The sequence below is a fragment of the Pochonia chlamydosporia genome, chromosome 3, assembly GCF_001653235.2.
Source record: "Pochonia chlamydosporia 170 chromosome 3, whole genome shotgun sequence".
NCBI classification, from domain to species: domain Eukaryota; kingdom Fungi; phylum Ascomycota; class Sordariomycetes; order Hypocreales; family Clavicipitaceae; genus Pochonia; species Pochonia chlamydosporia.
Genome location: NC_035792.1, coordinates 1,016,879 through 1,032,258, shown reverse-complemented (window position 1 = coordinate 1,032,258; position 15,380 = coordinate 1,016,879). Strand labels below are relative to the sequence as shown.

Sequence of the window (15,380 nt, the reverse complement as noted above, 5' to 3'; positions counted from 1 at the left end):
TGGTGGTTGTTGTGGACTCCATGATGTAACTGGTTGTGGTTTTCGCGGTTGAGAGTATGGCTCACTGCATGCAGCATCTCGCAGCAACGTCGCACATATAACGCCCGGGAATTGAGACGACAAATTATTAAAAAAAAGTGGTGCTTCTCTCGCTCAGGGATATAATGGCCGTGAAACAAATACAACAAATTTGAGATACGACCCTGCAGTAAGTAGCCGCAACTTTACGGCCATCAGCTGCACTCGGAGCAAGCATTCCCCAACGGCGAAGGCATCAAAAACAGAACGGTTGATACAAATCGTAAAAACTCACCTTATCAAATAATCGCCACTTGTCCCAATCCGTTATCGCAGGACGTTCGATCGTGTAGACTCGCAACCAGCTCAAATCGCTCAAATTGCGCAGCTATCAGTTATGCTGTGGTCCGCCTCAAGAATCCAGACTACCAACGCTTCGTCGTACTTTGCCGATGCGAAAAACAAAATGTTAAAATGTCGCTTGGCGTAGCAGTTGAAAAATAAAACAAGGGTATATCTGCTCGTCTATATCAGAGGATGTCGAAGCAAAGTCTAAGAAAGGGACCAAGTGTCGTCAAAAGAGGAGATGAAATGCGATTCAACGGCCCCAAAAGTGACGCAGTTGAGTGGCAAAGGGTCGATGTCAAGTCGTTGCCACAGCAGGAAGGAGCGACAGAGCCTCTTGCCGGCCCAACTCCAATGATACAAGTATGACCGAATGGATTTCAAATGCGGCCACGTTTCAGCCTTTTCAAAGCAAGACGAATTCTTTTTCTTCTAAAATGAAATGATATAATATGTGCAAAAGGGGAGAGAGGCAGACACCCGCAGTGGAAGAAAGTGGCATGCGATAAGGTTTTAGGTTCGGTGGTCTGGGCAAACCAAGACGGAAACGGGAGTGTCGTTCTCCCCTGGCCGGCTGGCGTCAACCGTCTTGACCAAACGAGCGACGAACCCAAAGGCAACCACAACGAGTCACGACGCCGAATAATAGGAGGTGAAGCAGATCAAAGGGGGTAGAACAAGCAAATCTGGGGGAAAAGAGAAACTGTTGACTCGTAACGCAGCGCAACGCATTACCATTGAAAAAACCGCCCAGACGAATTGTCAACCGAGTGCTCATCAGTCGCAGCTTTGATTCGTCGACGGCGTGTCCGGCACAAGAACATAGTACAAGGCATTCAGGTGCAGAGCCCACAGCGAACAAAGTACACTGTCTCGACATCGGTGCAAATCGCAGCCAAGGCATCCCGCACGTGGGTGTGTCGTCTAAACCTGTGGCGTGCAGTCGGGCTGCAAGTGTGCAGGTACTCCCTACAGATGATACCTCATTCTTGTCGGGCTCTTTGTGTCTTTGCCCCTTGTTTTTTTCTTGTCACGTCAAATGGCGTTCGAGAAAGTCTGACGAATGCCATTTCGTGTGCTGCAGGGATTTTTAAATAACCCAACATTCTCCTTTTACGGCTGATTTTGTCCATGTTGGGAGTTGTGTTTGATACACTCCTGTTTCTAAGCACATGATATTTCAGGACGGCATCGCCACCTAGTGCCATTTCGTTGCATCCTGCTCCTCTTCCTCCACTTTCTCCTCACCAGATACCCCATTTTCTTTGTCCTAGTTTTCTTGCGTCGACGTCAGCTTAACGGGTGGGGATGAGGGGACATGTAATGGAGAGAGATGAATGCTATTGTCCAGCCCTGCTGAGGCTGAAGTCTTGCAACTTTCACGCTCAACGGCACACAACGATGATGTACGGTACGCACTCAGCTCATCGTTGCGAACAAGCATCAACCTTGAAAATGTTCAGAACCTTGCAAATGTCCGCTGCAATCAATTTCCACAAACACAACGATATCAAGAGCATACAAACAATCTTACTCAGCAGTACAGCACCGACTATCCAACAGCATCCATCAACGTCACGCCTCCTCAACTCGTGCGCTTCATCCTCAACGACTCACTCACTACAATACAATAGATGCATGAATCTCAGCCCCGTGGTCACAGCCTGTCTATCTCCCCTGCGCATCCATCCCTCATTCAGTCCCAACCACGTGCAGCCGACCACACCCTTTTACCTGTGCCCTTAATTTTTCTCCCTAGCGATACGAAGCCTGCAACCAGTGTTCAGCTGCATAACCATATCAGCGCTGTGTTGTCTCAACATGGTCGGTCACCGCCTGTCCCATGATGTGTAGATGTGTATGCACAGAAAAATCTGACAATTCAATTCATTGCTGTACTCTCTACGTATTCTAGGATCACATCAGTTTCACGTTTTCGAGTATGTCAACTACTGAAACTACCACATACTAATAGACTCGTTTTCGAATCATGTACTGTACCCACCTCGCATCTCGGACTTTTGGCTTCTTCTCCAAGTGATCAACTACATCTCTCACACATACCCTCACCGCTCCTCGACATGCCAAAATTATGGTATTGTCAACCCTGTCGAAGCTGACCATGCTTGGTGCTCCCGTCCTTTCCGACCCTCGGCCCGTTCCCGTACCTCCAAGTCACCGACCCTGCCACTTGTGTATATTGTTCAACAGGCATTTCCATGTAAGCACAGGAGTGTTCCGAATTGGTACCTTGTTCGTTATTCTACCTATTATACAGATGCGCCATCTCTGTCTATCGCAAGCTCAAATCACCGTCCTGCAGGCCATATTGCAGCCCCCAAACCCCCATGACGTCGCCTGGATATCAACCTACCTCCCGCTCATTTCTCGCCCTCTAATCATGTCGAACCTTGTAATCAGTATCGGGTAGGTACAAGTGTCGGTCAGCTCCCTCCTTAGTCAACACCACCATGCGAATGACACCACCCGAGCTGCCATCCCACTTGATGGCCTCTCTCAACGCTCCCTTGACGAAATTCACAGCATCCTCCTTCTCCATGCCCTCCTTCCAATTGGCGTCGCAGTAACCGTAGATGTATGTGGAACCAGAGCCACCAATTGCATATGCTTGCTTGTGCAGCGAACCGCCCAGCGGAATCGAGTAGACCTGGCCGCCGAATCGCTCGTCCCAACCGGCAATAATCAAGCCGGCCCTGTATAGACACAGTTAATAAATAAATACTGACTACCCAGCAGTCCCAGTAGGATAGTTTGAGGCAACGTACGATAAACGGTCCTTGTTGGCGTAGCAAATCTCTTGGAAGATGGATGCCGCTGTTTGTGTCATGGGGGGCTTGCCGCTATGCATGGCAAACAAACCAAGCTGGTACTGTACAATGTCGGCGACGGCCTGTGTGTCGGCTGCTGAGCCAGATCGACAACACCAGATGGTATCGTGTACTCTGGTCAGTTTGTCGGTGACTCGGTTTGCGATGTAGGCTCCGGTTGTGGTTCGAGAATCGGCGCCTGCAGGAGTCAGTTCAGTCGTTTACCTGCAAGATTAACAGCCATGGGACATACCCAGGATAACACCATCTTTGAAAGTGACAGCCATGCTATATTATTGTTAGATCGCTTCGCCAATATCGGAATCGGAGGGGGGTTTCGTACATCGACGTTCCCAAGCTGAAATGCCATTGTTAGACTCATATATCAAGATGCAGTCGTCAACCTTCGGTACTCACTTCACCTCTCCTTTCTTGAGGCGGTCCATGTCGACATGGATGCCATCTATCCAATTGCATCAGCATCATGTGCCCTGCCCAGCTATGCCCATATCGTTGTGTAGCTCCAATCGTGCTGCTCACCTTCATTCAATACACCCTTTTGGCCAAACTCCATAATTACTGATTCTGTGGTTCAAATGTGGTGTCCCGTCCGACTCGAAAGATCGCTGGTGAGAGATTGGGGGAGTGTCGGTACAGCGTCGTCAATGATGGATGATTCGAAGGCTGGAGCTCATACGTCGTAGCTCAGGCAGCTCTTGGAACGCGCAGCCGCGACAGGCGGATCTGGTGCACCTGATATATCACGTGACTCTCAACAACCAATTTACATTGACAGCTATCCGCCGTATTGACACATATTTCTGAGTACAAAGTTCCTTCAAAGGCCGAAAATGTAGTAAATATTCTTTATTTCGATGCGGACTGTCAATCAAGCCCACTATAATCCATCAAAATGCTGTACACGCCCAACATAACCATTCCAAACAATCGCTGTCGCTATATTCCAATATCCAAAAATTATGCTCAAACCAGCACGCCAATAAATCCATGCCCGTAATTCTATAAACCCTCAATCGCCTTACTCCTCTGTCTCTCCAGCCCTCCCAACCCCGGAACATCAACATCATGCCCCTCATCCCTCGTCGCCTTCTTCTCATCCCCCTTCCCCTTCCCCTTATCCTTATCATCGCCGCAGCCGCAGTCGTAAAAGTCCCCAATCTTGGTACAGTCAAACTGCTCCTTACCAAGCCTCTTATTCACCATGTTGTGCGTAGCGCACAACCACCCTGCTGCAGCGTTGCGACTGCTCGTCTGCGGCGGGTACTTCTTGAGCATCTCGCGAAAGTGGCGGGCGCAGTCGCCGCAGGGGTACAACCGGCCGAAGAGGTGGAAGAAGGAGTCGAGAGTTTTGCGATCGCTCTCTGTGGGCTTGTCGGGGAAGCGGGCGACCATGGTGTGGAGGAACTTCCAAGTTGCACGGCCGAGTTCTGCTCTGGAGTGGTTGTTAGTATTAGATAGAAGTAGAATTGGGGGAGACGCACTTTAGCGTGGCATTTTCCAGTTTGGGCGCTATGGAATCTCCTTCTGAGAGGTTCGGTATGGCGTCTAGGTCAATCTTGAAGTCGGTTTTGGTTTCTGAAGTGGTGGTTGATTTGGGATCGACGGGGACCTGGGCGTCGCGCCCGGACTTCAACGGCTCAATGCGGCTGGACTTGGAGCTTCCGGAGAAGAGGTATGTTATGGTGAAGATGAATATGAATACCAGTGCAACTGTGAGGCTTAGATGTTGCCTGCGCGCCATGGTTGCTGACGATGAGTTGCTGGACAACAACGTATGAGGTTCTGGGAATTTGGCGATGACATGTGGTCATAAGATAAATTGGAGATTGGGGATCAATTGAAGGGTCTGGTCTGCTCTGATCAGTGTCGGAGGTTGATCAGCGGGGCGCTAAACGGGCGCTGGAGCAATTGTGGCGTTGGCAGCTAGCCAGTGACAATGGCGCTCAACTGCTGCCGTTGCTAAATTGAGGCGCTGTGAAAGCTTGTTCCAGCGACTGCCGCGGTGAAGTTTTAGTGGTCGCAACGTTCAGCTGAGCTTATGGCGTCGCTGAAATCGGCAAGAATAATTTCTCGACAATCAGCCCATCAACACGCCACTTGAATACCTACTCAGTGGCACATACAAAGTTGCCAGATTTCATTATCAGGAAGTTTGTATATCCTTTTCCGTGTCCGTTTCACGTATTTCTCTCTCCCTTGCGGGATGCATTTCACGGGAGAGAGGCGAGGTCCGAAGCTTGCTGGCCATCATCGACATCAAGCCTACCCTACAACGTCTGGATTTCGTGATTGCTTCGGATTGTAATCGCAACTAGGGCTGGGAAGTAATTTCACCCGAGATAGTCTAGTATTCTCCCAATTGGTCCAGTGGAAATTACTATACTCATGAATATCGATAACCACAATGGTGTGTCGTATGTTTGCTGTGCTTGTGTCATGGATGGGTTGTCAGTTGGGTCCTTTGGTTTGCGCTCAAAGACATCACATGTCCTTGTCTTCTTCAGGAAGACCATATATGAGCCAGCAACAACCAAAATCTTTCATATTGGCGTACGGTTTATGGTTCGCTAGTCCCGTTCGACCCGTGCTCCCCTCGAATCATGTTGTCCTGCTGCGCTACATCCAGCACATCATCGTACCCTGTATGTATTCTTCAATTGAGGTAGCTGATTAAACAACATGATCCGGGATAAACGTCAAGATAACCAGAAAATGCAGTCATAATGAATAGTTTGCAAGCAGTGATGGGACCTTCCTCGTCACCTAATTCGGCTCGTTGCTTGATCGTCGTGATTCAATATCACTCAAGTACTCTTGTAGAGCCCAACTTACCCTACGCCTCACCAGACCCTTGATCCTGAATACTCTACGATTCTGGTTATCCCTCTGCACACCTGACGACTAGACCACAAGTTCGATTCAGTCATTGCAACTGACCAATTCGACACAGAGTAGATTCCTACGTCAGAAACCAAGCCATCATTGCTGCTTTGAGGGATATGCAAGTGAAATCCGAGATGCCTCCCAGGCTAGCCCTCAGAACGAAGACTTGGTCTCAAATCGACGTCATCTTCGCGCCAAGCAGCTTATTGAAACAGGCAGCATCAAAAATCCCGATAAAGAACTTAAAACACTGAACGCGAATCAGGTACTAAAAGAGAACGCCGTTCACATGCCGTTCGTGCCGCGAAACACCACAGGTAAGGCGTGTTTCAACCTCATGCGAGCAATTGTGGCTGAGGAAAAAAAAGCATTCCTCACCCTTCACAGTGCTCAAATATTCCGTAACCTTTCGCGACTTATTATCCATGCACATTCCCCAGCGCGCCTGGAAGCTGGATCGGATGGCGTTTTCTCGATATTTTGTGGCATTGTCTTAGACATCCAACGCGAAGATAGTGGGCATGGATGAACATTGACGAAACGAACAGCCACCTGTGAAAATCAAAATGTCACTGAATCAGGCTCTGGGTCAATGACCGCGGGACACTTTGATGTTGACAAGGCAAGGCTGAGCGGACACCGATATTGGTCAACCTGATACGTTTTATACTGATCTAGACTGCTTCGTTGTTTATTCAATTCAAGGAGGGATCTTTCTTCCTTCTGCTGTACTCCAAATATATAATACTGGGTCACTCTGTGAGACTAGACTATGCGGATGATCAATATCACGCATGTACTCCGTGCTCCGTACTTCGGAGAGAGTATGTTTGCTTTTTTTCTTGACTGGGAGGCAGCATACGGAGTCTGGAGAACTAAGGCAGGAACACGGCGCGATTGACGCTCGATTAGATTGGAGACTGAGAGGCTAAGACATGGAGCGGCTCAGGGTACAGACATTGTTATTTTTGGGTGGCAAATCGATTGTGCCGAGATTGCAGGTTTGGTTTGACGTGGTGTAGAGACAATAAGGCGAGACACAGAACGCCATCACGAAGGCCACTGTGCATTCTTTTCTTTTCTGGTGATGTTGTGCTTGCGAGGAATGCGGCGCATGTTCTGCGCGTAACCGTACGTGACAATATAGACGGGCTAGTTTGAAACTATGGAGAGCTTGGAAACATGGCGCTGGAAAGAAGAAAAAAGCTTGAAAAGGGTGAGCCAGAGCATGCAAAGGGCTGGTGTTGGATGTCAGCTACGCAAACATCTTCAGCCCGATGCGATCAACAGATGCTATTGCAGCCCCAAGTGAAAACGAGCATGACCGTGGAATCTTCGTCTGAGCACCAGACTGGTAATCGGGAAACTTACATGGTGTATTTGGCGAACCCTCCCGGATTGCATGATCTGATGTTCTGCAGCCCAGCTTTCACCAAAGCAGAGACGAACTGGTGTCGGAACGGTGTGGCGGAAGACATGGTAAGGAATGTGAGAAAGTTCGGCTTGCGGCTGAAGTGGTGTGTGTTGGACTCCAACCTGAAGCAGCGGGACCCTCCTGAAGTTGGCTCGGTCCTCCGACTCATACATTGTGATTAAAGGATGCCCACAGAAACAGTTCGCAACGAAGCAAAAAAATGGTCTCCTGGTGTTTCCGATTGGGAACGGGAGATGTGCTGCGGGTCCCTGCCTCACGACAGCAAAACGCCGGGGAAATGTGGAAGAAAGTTGCAAGGCGTGGTGTTCAGTGGAGCTCCTGGTGCACTTTACAAACACCACAGTAGCTCGCATCTGATACGAGAAACTCTGTCGAGGGAGGTGGCCGAAAAATGGACGTAGAATGGAGTTCTAGTCATCGGTCCTAGCGGTGCGGCTTGCGTCTATCGAATCTCATGACTGGTCCTGATTGAGAAGTTTCATAGTTGAAAGCGGCTGACCGTGAGTGAGGCTGCTCTCACAAGTGATTGTGCTCAAGATTGTGTAGCATTGGTGGATCGATAATTTCCTTCGATCAACGCAAACACAATGGCACATGTACGGTGATAGTCAGAGCGCGTGGTGGTATCGTCGAACGGTCAGATGTAAGACGTTAGGGAGGATGGCTTGTTGGTGATATTGCCCTACACACACAGAATCCAGCTCATGGTTGTACCTGAATGAGACACTGAATTACTATCCCGCGCTCAGGATGGTTCCGGAGCTGAATACAGCATCGTACTCCGCACCCCGTCTCCTCGTTGGTAATTGCATACAGACTGCGAGCTATTGGGGGCTCTTGGCGTCAGAACATTGATTGGGGTTGGCGGAATTTCCTCCTTTGTGCCATATTTCGCGGTGCATCCCATCTTTTTCGATTTGGCCCACGATGATGTCCTGCCTGTTTGAATCAATATTTCTTGCTAGCCGTGCAGTGGATGATGGTTTCCATTACCGGCGACTCACTGGCGGCCTGCGGCTCTGCTTTGAAAGAAGCCAGTAAAGTCGGCGCAACCCAACAGTAACTACATATTTGATCGGAGATATTGGCGACATGAAGCAGTGACTGAACTGACCAAACATATTTCCACCCGTCTGTGCAGATGAGACACGGGAGTCAACGAGTTTCTTACGTGAAAGAGCAAGACACATGCTATTGTCATATGTCTCTCAAGGACCCGGACATGCAGTACTTTATTGATTTGTGTTAGTGGTTGGGACAGGAATATCGGGTAGGACAGAGCACAGAGCTCTAATTTCTGATGGAAGGGAACAATTTCCGTCCTTCGCTCCTAGCAACCGAGCATATTGGCCGTTGCAGAGGAGACAGGGAGGGAGTTTTATCCTCAGACACTGCATGGGAGCAAGCGGAGTGATGATTCAACAGCCTGATGGGAAGTTTGATGACGGCAGCATCCAGAAGTGAAAGAGTTGATCAAGCATCGCCGCTGTCTTGCCAGCGTGCGATTTTATCCACACTCAGATTTGGGACTTCATTTTCCGCAATTTGAACAAACAGTCGTGCCTCCCCAACATCATGAGTGGCCCTGGACTTGAGCAACCATCGGCTGGGCCGTTATTCTGTCTTCAAACTCTTGCTCGAATGTCGGTGTCGGTAATAATAGCCCTTCGTCTTTGTTTGCTGCAAGCAATCACATTTTCAGTGGCTTGTTGGCAACTGGGTTTTCAATGAGATCCTTGCCATTGTGTGGCAGCCACTGGAAGGGACCAACCAATCATGAATATTGTGTCCCTGGTCGGAAGCCCCATTGTGGCGCTTAAGCCATCTAGCTCCAGGAACAAGGGAGATGAACTCCAGCGCCGGTGAGGGACTTGCTTTGTGTTCTGGAGATACCTTGTGAGATATAGAACCGCCACGAGGGTCGAGGTTCAGATCTAATGTCCCCGATGTCGTGATAAAAGACAGGCTCTTGTCGCACCAGCGAGGTGGCCCTCAGGACTGACGTGCCGCTAGCTGCATCCCTCGATTGTCCGGAGCAGGCCCCTGCTCAGGGCGGGCTTGGCCTGCTCTCAGCATGGGGCGAAATACGCAGACAAAGGGAGGAGGACATCGAGCCGGGTATCCCGTTGAAGTGTTCAATTTTACCAGCACCAAGGCAAGAAGAATGCTCCACGGCCTCCACGGCCACTACAGCGATGGAAGATTCGAAGAGTTTGAGCTACCAGGTGTCAGCAAACAGGTAATTTCCACCTCAGTGATGGTTTCCACTACACCCCACCAGCTAAAGCGTTGATACGGGAGCGGAAAAGCCGTTGCAGAAATGCCTTGTCAGGGTCCGCAACTCTCATTCGGCTGCTGGGGAATGAGATGAGTCGCCTCGTTGGTGTTTATGCCCATTGTGAAGTTGTGTGAGAGATGAAGTGCAAATACGCGGTAATGAGATGAGATGGGGAGGGAGGCAATTGGTCCCTGGGAACGGAGGGAGGGAGAGACGGGGCGTGAATGGCTGGGAAGGAGCAAGCAGCGAGTGTTGGCACAACCCAAGCCTTCCTTGACTTCCTTGACTTCCTTTCCTTGACTTTTGCCTTGCCTTTCCACCTTCTTCTTTCTCTCACCCACATCCTTGCAACCCACGCACACGCACACGCACCCCTTGCCACTTTGCACCTTGTTCCTTGGATGTGGGCGGACACGAAATTAAAAAGTCGCCGGGCATAGTTCGAAACAAAGAATTGGCTCCTGCGGGTACTTGTTATTTTGGGTCAATGGCCGCCATGTGGGTAGTACTTTTAGATGGTGGTATCTGTACCACAGCATCAGCTTCTACCTGTGCATATCCATTCCTGGATTGGACACACCGACATGATGCGATATTTTTGTTTGGTTGTGCACTCCGTACCTTCAATGGCAAGCATGTACATGAAGACCAAGAAAGATGAGAATCGACAGCGCCATAAGCCAATGGAGGGAGCCCACATGCCTCGTCTCGAAACCTGACATTTGCACGCATCACAACAGTCGCGTTGAGGGCCTTGCAAAAACTTGCATATCCCTGAGAACAAACGGAGTACCGAAGCACAGAGTTATCTAGTGCATTGTGCAATATTGTACCAGGATCATCAGGTAGCAGTCTGACCATACACATGGAGGATTTGATAGCGCAGGTGGAATAGCGTTACGACGCCAAGTGAGATGGAAGTCGGGAAGCGTTCGTTCGTTGGCGCAACCTGCGCCGGATACAGAACGGTGTACTGATTAGTGACGCACTGACTTATTTCTTGGTGATTGACTGTGCTCATTGATGCATGACCGAACCCAGGAGGGTCAATCTCGGCCAGTTTGGATGATGCCTAAAGGTGTCTGGTGCAAATGCCCTTGCAATATCTGAGCCCTGCCCTGCCCAGTCAAGACCAAATTGCCCGTCGCTTTATGTCAAGTCTCCCGTATTGAGAAAGGACTGAAGTTACACCAAACTGAGCAGCAACTTGACCAGATTGCACCAGACGTGGATCGCACATGGAGTAAATCTTACCAGAGCAGACCCAGACATCACCAGGACCAACGGCCGGCTCTGGAATGCCCCACCCACTGGGGTTCTCGCATGGCGCCTGGTCCACTAGTCCCACAGCGGTCCAGGTACGCGCAGCCACTCCCAGGAAGGCCCTCAGTGGCTCAACTCTGGGAAACGGGGGAAGGGGAGGGGAACCAATTTGCCCAGTGCCAGTTTGGCCGGATTCTCACGCATGGCACCAGCTTGAGACGAGACGAGACCAGACTGGACTGGACTGCTGGCAGGGTGGTTGTGGTCGTGGTTGTGGTTGAGTGCCAGGGCTGGCCAGGCAATTGCCAGGTCCAGCTCATGCCCTAGCGCCCAGTGCAGACTTGACCTGGACCGTTGGTTCCTTGGCGAGGCCAGCAATTCAGGCTGGCTCAGATTGGACCACACACCAGACTTGAAATCTGAGCTCTCAATGTGCCCATGCCCCCCCTTCTTTGCTCTCTCTATGAATTTCACCACACTTGACTCAACTCGTCCACCTGGGATACAAACGGGCCCCCATCATGGATTGATCCCACACCCACGCCCATCAACCACACCCTCGCTCTCGCCCAGTCCTTGTTCGTGTTTGCACACTCCTCTCATTCCTTCGTTTCTCCGTGTTGCTTCACCTCTTACCCACGTTCATTTACCCTCCTTGCCCTCTTCTTCCTTCACCTCTCAATCCTCGCCCATCGACCCGTCACCCGCGCTCCTAGGCGACGTCGTCTCCTTGCGATTCTCGACAACTTTGCGCTCCTGCCGCGCGTTCAATCCTTTTAACCTCTCCTCTCCTCGAGAATCCGTTCGTTTCCGGGCGGCAAAGGGCGACAAATGCAGGTTGACGACTGATCGCTGTCTTCAACTACCCCAGGCCCTTTACCTCACGACAAAACGCCGTTACGGACGTCGATTTACGATATTGTTTGCTTTTGTTGAATGTTTGGACGAATTTGATATCGTCTAGTCACTCTTTTTTTGCTTCAAATCGCTGTCCATCGTTACTGCTTTATCATCAAATATACATATCGCTTGCAATCGAACATAGATGTAAGTCGGAAAATGCTATCGGATCTCCTCATGTCGAAAGGGAGGCTGGTTGTGTACCAGTTCTTGGAAACGTACGCGAGGCAGCAGAGCATCTACATGCAGAGGATTGCTCATGCTCTCTGGCTTGATCTGTTGTGCGACGAAGCCTCCCGATTACCACTCCAGCCATCCATCCCCAGACCACCTGGCCTCTGTCCAGACTTCAAAGGAGAGTTGGCATCTAACTGGAATACCAGATTACGCTCGTTGACATATAGTCAAGTACATTCGTTCCATCTCTTCCTGACAGTAAGCACTGCTCCACGACTGGAATTGCGGCACACGACTCACAGTTGACCCAGCATACTTTGCTTGAAGCAAAATATCATTCATCCGAACACACTTCAACCGAAGCAACAGTCAATTTCAGCGTCTGGCACATTCCAACACTATGTATGCAAAATCTGCAGCCTTGGCCTCGGCCGTGGCCATGGCCGCATCTGTTGTCGCAGTCGAACACCCACGCATCTACTTCCCCCGGGAGATCAAGCGAGAATACCACAATTCGACCATCACAAGCCCAGAGTCATCGTCGTCAACACCCGATGTCACCACGACCACCGATCCGTCTACGACGAAACGGGATCTTTTGAGCGATCTGATCTCCGAGATTCTCGGCACGGAATGGCCCCCGAAGTCAAGCACCTCCGAGAAGCCGAAGCCCCCTGTGACCACTGTTATTGTTGATAGCACTGTGGTCGTTGGCGGTCCGTCTTCCGGATCTGGCTTACCCAAAGTCACTGTCCTCCCTACGACAAAGAAGACCGAGTCGAAGAAGAAGTCAGGCACCCGCACTAGGTCGTCCACCGAGTCCGGTATTGTCATCGGCCCCACGGGCATTGTTTCGTCGTCTCCAAGCAGCGAGCCCACGGGGGTCACTTCGGTTGATCCACCAGTTGGCAACAGCACGGTATCTGAAAGCACAACGACTAGCAAGACCGGTGGTGGTATTTTGGATCCCATTGGCACTTTGCTCAGCAGCCTTTTGCCAATCCCCGAACCCACGAGCAAGAGCACCAGCTCCCCCGAGCAGCCCATCTCGCAAAACTCCACGACGTCTGCAGCTCCGACTGAGTCCAAGTCTGGTCTCTTGCCGCCTCTGACCTCGTTGCTCCCCATTGGAGGTTCGACAACGACGTCTGATTATGGATCTCTCCCAAATGCGACTTCGACCGATGTTCCTGTGACCACTACGACTTCTTCGGGCCCAGCCATAACTAATGTCCCAACCACCACGACAGATATCCCCGTTGGCAACACCACGTCGACTACGACCGGCACGATCTCGACTCCCACTGTGACTGATATTCCCGTCACCAACGGAACGGTCTCCGTGCCCCCAACTGGCACAGCCACCACGTCTACGATTTCTGGTGATAACTCAACGGTGATTGTGGTCCCTTCCACTACTTCTCAACCGACTTTGATTCCCACAACCACGTCCGAGACAGTGACTCCATCGACGACCACGGATGCTGGTGTGACTAGCATTCGACCTACTGCCACCTTGACGAATACCAACAACTGGCTTCCCACCACTATTGTCATCGAGCCGACGACCTTCTCATTCTCCTCGCCCACCGCAAGCCCGACTGAGACCACATCACAGGGCCTGCCGACAACGATTCCCAAGGTTATCAACCCCGACAATCCCACCAAGCCTGCCCCCAGTGGAACTGTTCCTATTCAGATTGGCTTCACCTGGCAGCTCAACTATGTGTTCGTTGCTAGCAACCCGACCGCAGCTTCACAAATTTTCCAATTGCTGCCGCGAGCTCTTTCAGATGCTAGCGGTGTCTCCGTTGACAAGATGCAAATCTATGGATTGGTTCCCTTCAACACTCAGGCCAACTGGGGTTACATCACGACCATTGCAAATCTGAGCTATCCCGCTACTCTGGTTGACACCTTGCAGATGGACTTGTGGACTCCCAACTCAGCGGTCTACAACAATGCCGATCCCATGGTTCGCAACTTGACTTCATTTATCAACATTCAGATTGATCTCCACGGCAACATCAATTCTGGTGGTGCCCCTGGAAGCGGTGGCTCTGGTGGCAACGGCGGAAACAACAATAACAACAACAATGACGCTTTTGGCTCTGGCAACAACCAAGGTGACCAGAATTCCAAGCAAAAGGCTACCACTGCCGGAATTGCTGTAGCCGCCGTCGGTCTCAGTGCCGCGTATGGCGCTGCCATGTTCATTGTTGCTCGACGTTACAAGCGCAAGCGACAAGGCCATCGTCGTGCCAGCTCCATCACCAGCAGCCCAGCCTCATCAGAGATGCGATACCACGGCAATGGCAGCCCTGCTCTCATGGGCGGCGCGTTGATGAGCCGCGATACCTCGACTTACGGCGGCGCTGGAGGTCGGGACTCCCACGCCAGCGGCGGACACTCGGCACGCACTGCTGGCATTTCTGCTCCGGTGGCTACTGAGAACTCGCTCGGCTGGAACTGATGAGGCATAATGGCACGAAATCTTGTTGATATTATTATCCATCATATCTATGCCATCTATGCCATCTGTGCTATTTACTTTTTGACTTCGATACCCTCTGGGGAGAGATCGTTCTGGATCGATTGGAGTAGAGCTTACCATGTGTCTCATACTCTTTTGGATCACCGACAATTATCGAGTTTGGGGTTCATAATGAAGGGCAGCGTTTTGCCATGAACGTGATAAGGGCGCATTTATGACTCGGTTCCGCTCGAATACGTGTTTTCATGTGTCTCCGTCCTGTTGACCATGGCATCACGGCCTCTTGTTCACACCCAAATGTGCAGTAGACTGCTCTCTGCCTGCCTCGACGACCGACGATTTTTTTACCAACGTGTTTGGGACACCAATACATGGAATATAGAGCAGCATCTTGCGGGTTTCTTATTCTTGAAGCTCTTATTCCGGTGGCCTAGTTTTTATGATACTGTGACACCAATTTCTTGGGTTTTGTTTCTTTTCTCTTAATATTTCTATCTCGGGAGGAGTATGAGGAACAGGAAGGCATGTGATCTGCGGAGCAGCTGCTGTGTATCGCGTTGTCTAGCGCCGACGGCAGATGATTCTGGCAGATGTGGAAGAAAAGAGAAGTGTGCACTTTTGGATGTGTGGAGGATGAGGTGCACACTTGGTGTCTTGTGGTTGTCCAGGATTACTTTCCAGTTTAGCCTGTATAGACAATAATGACATCTTCTAAAAGCTGATTGCAATGGTGGTGAC

General features: G+C 50.6%; 5 protein-coding genes across 5 annotated transcripts; 2 read left to right on the top strand and 3 right to left on the bottom strand.

The window, feature by feature from the left end:
• Positions 1–1,671: 1,671 nt before the first annotated feature.
• VFPPC_15748 (hypothetical protein) lies at positions 1,672–2,109 on the top strand (the record flags this gene model as incomplete). Its single annotated transcript, XM_018293501.1, has 1 exon — positions 1,672–2,109. One exon carries the CDS (start codon positions 1,672–1,674, stop codon positions 2,107–2,109), a length of 438 nt encoding a protein of 145 aa, XP_018144735.1.
• Positions 2,110–2,758: 649 nt separating this feature from the next.
• VFPPC_13588 (proteasome component PRE3 precursor) lies at positions 2,759–3,765 on the bottom strand (the record flags this gene model as incomplete). Its single annotated transcript, XM_018291363.1, has 6 exons — positions 2,759–3,077; positions 3,150–3,390; positions 3,445–3,479; positions 3,535–3,549; positions 3,609–3,654; positions 3,732–3,765. 6 exons carry the CDS (start codon positions 3,763–3,765, stop codon positions 2,759–2,761), a joined length of 690 nt encoding a protein of 229 aa, XP_018144734.1.
• Positions 3,766–4,211: 446 nt separating this feature from the next.
• VFPPC_04216 (ERV2 protein-like protein) lies at positions 4,212–4,953 on the bottom strand (the record flags this gene model as incomplete). Its single annotated transcript, XM_018283603.1, has 2 exons — positions 4,212–4,644; positions 4,694–4,953. 2 exons carry the CDS (start codon positions 4,951–4,953, stop codon positions 4,212–4,214), a joined length of 693 nt encoding a protein of 230 aa, XP_018144733.1.
• Positions 4,954–8,519: 3,566 nt separating this feature from the next.
• Positions 8,520–8,720, bottom strand: VFPPC_15747 (hypothetical protein; the record flags this gene model as incomplete). Its single annotated transcript, XM_018293500.1, has 1 exon — positions 8,520–8,720. The coding sequence occupies one exon, from the start codon at positions 8,718–8,720 to the stop codon at positions 8,520–8,522; it is 201 nt and encodes a 66-aa protein (XP_018144732.1).
• Positions 8,721–12,587: 3,867 nt separating this feature from the next.
• VFPPC_04213 (basic proline-rich protein) lies at positions 12,588–14,621 on the top strand (the record flags this gene model as incomplete). The annotated part of the gene is made up of 1 exon (XM_018283602.1): positions 12,588–14,621. One exon carries the CDS (start codon positions 12,588–12,590, stop codon positions 14,619–14,621), a length of 2,034 nt encoding a protein of 677 aa, XP_018144731.1.
• Positions 14,622–15,380: the final 759 nt, after the last annotated feature.